Genomic DNA, 8,467 nt, shown 5'->3' with positions numbered 1-8,467 from the left:
AGTAAGTATTTATTTAAATCGATATTCATAGCGAAATGTATATATATAGCTCTAAATTTATTTAAAGTCCTATGGCGGTCATGGGGATACTCGTGCATGTTTGTATAGTTTATATGTCTTATGTGGGCTTTTTCCACGAAGTATATACCCAAAAGAGGCTTATTAGCAAATATATGTTACGCACCAACTTTTCGTTAAAATCTTGCACAGAATTAGAACCGGGTTTTTTAAACCGTAACTTCCGAAACTATAAGTTAATTCAGGTGAAAAGGCAATTAAATTTATTGCGATTTGGTTTTAAAATACCTTGAATTCTATTCTGGTAAATTTGAAATATTTGGCGGGCATCCGGGACAGCGTTCCGGTGGGTTACACGGCTGAAATCCGGCTCTGCAAGAAATTGTACAGAACTCGTACAATACGACATGAGCATTGCTGTAAGAGCATCATTGAATCGGATTATTTTTTATTAAATCCGCGTAGATGGGTGAACGCCAATTCCGAGCATTAAGTTGGTTTGAAACATACGGATCGAATCAAGTTAATATTCCGTTCCGAATTAAGGTTCTAATTGAACATTGGCCAGCAGTTAACACGCAGCGAGCGACCCATCAAGTTTAACGTGTTTCACAAACTAAATGCGGTGTAGCTTCGTAATTGCTAACCGGATGACTGACATTATTTTCTAATTTACATCACGGTTAACTTTAATTGGACCGCTAAACATGGCTTCAATTTCAGTGCGTTTTAATTTGGTTTTGACTCCGATCATAATATTGAGTTGAGATTAATTGACAAAAACAGATGAAACTTTTGTTGACTCCTGTTTATCTACATTAAGAGAGTTTCTCGTCACGTTGACTATGAAAAATACACAAACATGTTATTGTGTCGAAGACCATGGAGTATTTTTCTTGGAATGTTTGATTGAGAAATGACTTTCGTATTTGTCTTCTTATACTTGCAACTCCTACTATGTCTTGTTCTGCAGAACTGACTTAAAATTCCAATTTCTTGGAAATCATAATTGATGTGGTGTTGTGGCGTATTAAGCTTGCAAGCTCCGGACAAGGTTTCTGGTCGGGGAATTACGCTTAGGAATATAACGTCACCATAATCCGTATCTACATAAGTATCATCGGGTAATTTACAAGCGTTATTTTAGGCTCGGAGGAAAACAGGAGTTATTTGTTTGTGATTTTTTATCCCACTATTATTTGGAAAATATAATTGTTTTGGTTTGAAAACCTCATTTTTGTTTGGCTTTTAGAAAGGGTTTTTAGAGTTTTATTAAATGTTTACTGTATAAAACGGGACAAATCTTTAAAATTATATATGAAAATATTTTAATATTAGAAAAAAAGGTTGTTCAATAAGAAAAAATTAGAGTTAATTCAGAGAACATTATATTTTAAAGTTACTGAATAATAACTTATCATTGCAAAAACGTGAGTAATTTTCTTGTTATTGTTACATAGGCAAAAATACATTAAAATCGACCTAACGAAAATTTTAAATGTCGGTGTTAGATTATAGTGGGTTGTAGTAATGTGTATGATAGGTCGTGGTAGTAAAATATGTTGAAAAGTACTGATTTGTGGCAATGAAGTTTAGATATTCTTCGGGTTTAATCACGTTTTACGGCTCAGTATTAACATCAAGTACTTTGACCTGTGCGGTAGCATGGAGCTGATTGCCGCGCACCATAATTAGAATAATTAACTATAATTACGAGCACGGAGCTACCTACGAATGAAATTAGCCCGTCCATCTGCGACGCGACTATCGCGCATACTCTATGACGTCACAATGACTGGATCGAGATTAAATGTTTAATAACCACCAGGTTAATACGAATCTAATCAATTTAACCATTACTTGCCATCTTGCGGGCTACGGAAACCCGCAAGAAACTTTTTCCACTTGGTTATACATTGTATGGCGGTTAAGTTTTTGTTTTAAAATCGCTTTTAATTGCTCCTTGCGATAAAGTAGCGATGCCCGCCCGGATTCCTGTACTCAATTCGCCCATTGTAATTACCTCGTATTACAAAGTATATAAACGACGACCGGTTGAACCAGCGACGGAGTTTTCTGCCGAATCGTCCAAACCGCACTTGCCACTATGAGGCTGCGGAAATTCCACGCGCACGCCCACCGCGAGTCCTGGCTTTTGATCCACATCGTCTATACTGCTTATCAGTGTTAACTAAAAGCAGTCATGGCATATTTACCTGCAATTTTCGCTGTGCGTGTGTTAACTGGGCTACAGTAATGACTAAAACAGCACATACGCGCATAACCCCTAATTTTGTTGCCAGCAACAGTCGCAAAGCCGACCGGTCGGCTCCAAAAACGCCAGAAATGGCGATTTTAAAATCAGATACCAGTTCTACAGCAAAGTGCTTTTAATGTTCATTGTATTTATAGTAAAATGAGCATTTGTGGCCTTTGAACAAAACTACCAGGTCGCCAATTTAAGCGCAATGTGCTCGTCATCGGAAGGCCGGTATGTGCTGACACCTGTCGGCAAAAAAGAACCAGAACTACCATCCACTAGAGCCCAATATTCTCGTTTGTTAGGATTAGCACGTACGCCATTGACAGAAACAAGCATTGCACCCCAGGCTGTATTTAGCGTTTCAAACCTAAAACAAAACATAATAAATTTGATTGTATCTCTCCAGTATAAATTATACTACTTACTCTATGTCTGTGTTGCATTGAGCTTGTTGGAGAACCTGCAGTAATGTATTATCCTTCTCCACATTGGGAACCTCAATTACATTATACGGGACTTGGTTTGTGTCAGGAGTTATAACTGAAAGTCGGACATTGATTCGAACTTTAAAGAATTCTTGGAAAAAGTTTCCAAGTTGAAAGTCATTGCAGCTATGTACCAAACTAGTGACATCGGCAGGTTGATATTGGTCAGGAATCGGGTCTGGATAAAAAATGGAGTTTTGACTAAAGAGGAATGTCGTATACAAGTAAATGCAAATAGTAGAATAAAATGTTTTGGCGATTTTTGTTAAATTGTTTTCATGTGAACGTGTATATACATTAATAGTTTATATAGTACAGTGGGGTAAAATAAGAACATTGATTATGTCCCATATTTCCCAATCGTGTTTTATATAACTAAGAACGGCCTATAGTCGTTTTTTTACATCCAAATGGGATAAAAACTTGAATTCTGTTAAACCTTACTTTTTATTAGGTTGTTATAACTGATTCAGTTACTCAGAACAATACAAAAATTAAAATTAGTTTAGAATACACATTAAATTACCTGGTGTTGGACAAGTAACATTTCCCATCAACGATAACACGCTGTTCCCATTCAAAGCAGGAAGCATTTGCGCAACTGCTGCTGAAAATTCCTCGGCCAACGGTTGTCGTAACATGCTTTCCACGACGTGACTATAATGTGGAATAATATATAAATATATTATGTGTTTCATAAATGTGTTCGGTTGACACCAGCATGCATTAAAATATAGCGGGTTGGAGTAAGATAGCCCATTTTTTTTCTCTTGTATCCTACTATTTGGTAGTAAATGAAGAATATTACAGAATCATATAACAGTAGCCCAGCGATTCTAAAGGAGCATTGTATATTAGGCGATGGTATTGGGCAAGACACTGATGGGCCAACTCGGGCCTAAAATCCCAGGTACTAAGGCGCGCCACACTGCGGTCTGTAAGATCTTATCCACGTATAATAAAATATAAAAAAGAGAAAACAGGTTGGTAGAAATACGAAGATAATAGAGTTACCTGCAGTATTGTATATTAGGACCCCCATCTCTGTTTGCTTCCTTTAGCGCTAAGAGGGCACCAGGAGTGGAATATTTGTTTCCAAACCAAACGTTGTTTCTGTCAGAAATAACTGACCGACCAAGAAATACAATCGCTTTTTGAATCGCGAGGTTAACTTTAGATGCCAATATCGGAGTGTCGGCAACTTCATTTCGGTCTCGGACGCAAGACAATGCCAACAGAGCCATTGACGTGACGTCTGTGAAAGTATTTTTTTATACACTCAACAGAAACCAGTCAAAAGTTGGAACTGGTTAATCCCTAGTTAAACTTTTTATCGGTGTAATAAATCAAGCAACAGCATTCAAAGAAAAAGGGGGAAATCAAAAACCGGTTTTAATAAGCTAAATTAACACTACGAAAATTAGTCCACTCTCTAAGTTTCGCATAAACCAAATAAATATCGTTACCGACAGAGGAAGAATGTCCAAAGCTTCCGTTCATGTTTTGATATTGAATCAATTTTGACAGGTGTATTGGAACAATGGAATCACCCAACACACATTGAGCTTGAAATCCAAGCGCGAGTTGGTACCAATGTGATCTCGGTTTGCTGTTGAGTGTCCCATCTGGACATGCATAATGTTAAAGTTTAGCTTACAAACCAAACATTATATTTAAATACCCCGATCGTGTTTTAAACAATTAACAATGGTCTATATGGGAGTCGTGAGAATGCAGTTTTATATTTATTTGAAAATTTTTTGTTTACTACCAAGTGGGACGAGAAAATAGAATTAAAAGTTGTTCCATCTTCCCCCACCCTACTAACATTAAAATACAATAAAAGTCAGTTATAACACAATATATTCATTGACTTTGCGAACGAAACTCGGCCGACATTGCTTGTTGTACAAGTTGCATAACATTTATTCCTCTGAAATTCGACGGATCTTCACAGATCGCTTTCAATGCCATCGCATATAATGCAAGTTTCCCAACGTTTCTGTAAAGTAAAGTCATTTAAACTGTCGGCAACGTCTTATTAAAACCACGAGTGATAAAAATTATATATATTTTGGGTTTACCAGCCACGCTTTCTAATGAATACTTTTTACAGCGGTTTAGGGATTTAACAGCAAAACGACAGTAGTTAAAATACCTTATGGATAAAAGCGTCGGTTAATATATTTGCGGTTGATCCCAAACACTTTCAAATACCTACCTGTTGGATTGGGAGCCAATCTCTGTTTCTATCTTACTCAAAGTCATGTTCAACCCGAATATTGAGCCGGGTCGTCCAAGTTGTAAACCAAGCACAGCCTGTGGTGTATTCACCCAACCCCAGTCCTGGTTCCGCAGCGCCATCAGGCGGTCAATGCCCTCGTTGATTTTCGCCTCAATCACAGCACTAGGTGGCCCTCCATCTATAAAACGTCGGTCTGGTGGTTATACGGCGCATGCGCATAAATCACACAATACGTACCACACACAGTTTGACAGCTTGCTGAGTTGACCAAAAGGCAAACGAACAGATACAAAACATTCATTTCTTGCGGGATTTAATTTATTCTATTCTAACTTTAAAAAGTCTGGAATTTTTTTTTAACTTCCTTTAATAAATTTACACATTCTTCATTGTGTCTGTCATAATACCAAGTATTTCTTCATAAACTTTCTCACAGACACTAAATTATTCCTGTTTATCTCTCTGCATGTAAACAGTTCATGCAACCTGGCGACGCAGCGCGTGCAACTGATTCCCTGAGTGCGCGTCAATAATTGACACAAACACCTTTGTCAGCACTGATTGAAATTATAGCGCAATCGTCACGGTTCGGTGGTGACGAGTGTTTAAATAAAGAGTCCAACCAACAAACGCTCGAAGCAAAAAGTTTCCAAACCGGAAAATGTCAGAGCATATAGACCGCATTGATTGCAAACACGATTTCTAGCGTGTATACACATAGGTTTATCTAAAACCTTTTGCGCGACCAATCTCACTCAATAGTAATCTTCCCAAAGCCCAACCAACATAACTTAAAACACACGCCTTTAGATGGTTAAACATGATTAAATGAGCATGGGCAAGCGAAACCAAAGCAAGAAACAATAGTCGTGGTTTCGCTTACTCTGCCGATTGGAACACGAACTCACCAGGTCATCATACGTTCATCACATTTTCATGATCCGAACATCCATACAGCAGATGCTGGAGACGTATTTCCATCACATTAGATGTACTTCAAAATTAATCAAAACTCACTCGTAATTTGCATAGAACGATAAATTATATAAAACCTGGACATAACACCAGATTCTGAACTTACTACAATAACTTTGCTATACAGTATGCATGTAACAGTTTTAATTGAACTCTGGTACTCTAACGTCTAAATATCATGCACAAGTCGAGTTCTTGTGAAAAGACTGTCAATCTTTTCCACGCATGACTTCAGTTAACAACTGACTATAGTATAGCACAGCGGATCGTTAATTACGTGCACGTTGCCGCTTCGAGTAATTTGCAGTATCCAGCAGCGGGTTTTCAGCCAAAGGCATCAAGAGCATGTTAAGATCACTGTCGGTTCAAGCAATTATCGTTATAAGAGTCTTGCCCAGGAACACACACGTCGTCGAGTTGTGGCAACATCGGGTGTTTAATCCAGTATTTCTTAATGTATTTCACGTCACGCTTTAAAAATTCAAATGCTTTATATTAAGTGCAAACATGATTTAAATTCTACGAAATAAATTCACTTGACGCGGTTGTACGCTTGTGAATATATCACATATACTTGCGTATTAAACTGAACCTTTACCTAACTTAAAATCAACATTCGTAACTCGCAAGCAAGTTCCCGATCCTGAATGAATGAATGAATGAATGAATGTAACTTACTTTATCCTCGCGTGGCCGGAAAACGACAGTCGTTATCACACGGGTTTAACACCTCGTGCCAGCTTACGAGTTACCATGTATGTTACTTTGTGGGTAATTATTATTTTTTTGTTTTTTTTATGTATGGCTGATAATTTAGACAACCCATTAGTGACCACTGGGTTGGAGTATTTGCCGTTAAGTGTCTTGCCCAAGGACACATACGCCCACAATGAAAGCACCATCCTATAACATTGTGCCTTAAATGAATAAATGAATGAAGCCTATTTACCCTCACATGGCGGACAACAACGGAGCTTTTAACACTGGTGTCCTGTTTCATAAATCTCGTACCCGCTTACGTGTTATAATAAACGTTCTGAATAAATCTGACTATTCTAAAGTCACTGATAAAATCCAAGAGTCGTAACTTGACGTTCAGCATCCCACGAGTCGGTGTCTTTTCTTTATTTACAATGTTTTATGAAAGATTTTAGCGCTTTAAGCGGATATAAGAAGAGCAAGGCGGCAAATGGAACAACTGTACAATAACAAGAGAAACTTTAAGCGACGTACAATGTAAAACATAATGTGATTTTGGTGATAATGGGGCAACATATTGTTTGTTGGGTGAAGTATGGCAGCAACACCTTTACCATTTGTACTTATGAAATCTACTTTATATTATAGTCACCCTTTGGAGTACCGAATTACGCGGAATTAGTACTTGTGTGTGGAGCACATGGCTCAATACAGGAGCAAATAACGCTAAGGTTCCCAAACACATCGGTTGCTACGTAATAGTTCAAACACACTACTGAAGGTTATAGGAATAGTATTAGTACAACATAAGATAAGTTTCAGAGCAGGTTCCATAATGCTGACTTAATATAGACGTATGACATTAAATTGGAAATATGTGATTGGCCAAAAAGAGGCCAAATCGACATTTTATATTTTCAAGTTGCATGCTGCTGGGTAAAGAGAGTAAAACTTTAGCATAAAAAAAACATTTTGCTGTTACGTCAGAGTTGCTGCAATGGTATTTCTGTAAACAGTTCACCAGAATTATTGTAGTTAAAAATGATAAAAATAAGTTCAAAAAAGCTAAAAACGTGATATCTTAAAACAAACGAATTTCAGTTGACTAGAGTTATGCAGCTCTATTTTGAAATGTGATCAACGGTGTTAAACCACTGGAACGGCGCAATAATAAAACGTTAATGAACACACAATGAAAAGAGTTGCTCTCAAGTTGGACTGAAAACGCACGTTGAAGAGCCCGACGTGGGTGCTGATATCATTCGTCCATGATTTCCAATGAAAGTATGACCATTATCTCTGCACAGTTTCAAGATTTTGAAGGAACGTGCTTATGATGGTGCTTTCTACGTTGTGGTCGTTTTGAGTGGGGGATAGTGCAAAAGTTCCTGGGTTCGTCTGCTCGATGCAATGGTTATTGTTGCTGTTGGTTCCAAAGGGGGTGGGTTCGGAAAACTGTGGGTGGAATCGCTGCTGCTGACCAGGGAGGTTCATGTCCATTCGCTGCATGTTCACTGCGTTCTGCTGCGGCTGGTGGGACGAAGGATGTATTGGGGACATAACTGGGTGTTGTTGATGGTTAAACAGCTGCGGCGTATGGTTAGGGGATAATATCCCAGTGCTGGTAGCGTCCAGGGGCATAGTTGTTTGGGAGAATGTCATTGACTGGGTTAGCAAGTTAGAAGTTGTAGGAGCGGTGTTGGAGGTGGAGAAAGCAGGCTAAGGAGACATCTGTTGGTATTCGTTCTCAATGGGTTGTGTAGGGCCGTTGTTGGTCGATGG

The 8,467-nt window shown here is 38.3% G+C and overlaps 3 protein-coding genes across 3 annotated transcripts in view; all 3 read right to left on the bottom strand.

Annotated features, from left to right (window-relative positions):
* LOC100178686 overlaps positions 1-6,533 on the bottom strand; it is a 16,472-nt gene extending 9,939 nt beyond the window's left edge. The window contains exon 1 of the mRNA XM_002125832.5: positions 5,920-6,533. The gene's annotated coding sequence lies outside the window, so the exon portion shown is untranslated. The remainder of the gene's footprint in view (positions 1-5,919) is intronic.
* Positions 2,394-5,761, bottom strand: LOC100185885 (transcobalamin-2-like). The gene is made up of 8 exons (XM_002130236.4): positions 5,249-5,761; positions 4,988-5,189; positions 4,641-4,768; positions 4,233-4,391; positions 3,781-4,021; positions 3,293-3,423; positions 2,707-2,944; positions 2,394-2,648 (listed from the first exon to the last, which is right to left on the bottom strand). The coding sequence occupies exons 1-8, from the start codon at positions 5,310-5,312 to the stop codon at positions 2,462-2,464; spliced, it is 1,350 nt and encodes a 449-aa protein (XP_002130272.1). The 5' UTR covers positions 5,313-5,761; the 3' UTR covers positions 2,394-2,461.
* Positions 6,534-7,095: 562 nt separating the features above from the next.
* Positions 7,096-8,467, bottom strand: part of rel1 (protein) — a 9,544-nt gene continuing 8,172 nt past the window's right edge. Inside the window, exon 9 of the mRNA XM_018813868.2 lies at positions 7,096-8,467. Within this exon, the coding sequence (XP_018669413.1) occupies positions 8,405-8,467 (63 nt within the window). The 3' untranslated portion in view covers positions 7,096-8,404.

This window comes from Ciona intestinalis, chromosome 11 (genome assembly GCF_000224145.3).
Source record: "Ciona intestinalis chromosome 11, KH, whole genome shotgun sequence".
NCBI lineage: Eukaryota > Metazoa > Chordata > Ascidiacea > Phlebobranchia > Cionidae > Ciona > Ciona intestinalis.
The sequence above is the reverse complement of the archived record's forward strand: the minus strand, read 5'-3'. Positions and strand labels throughout refer to the sequence as shown.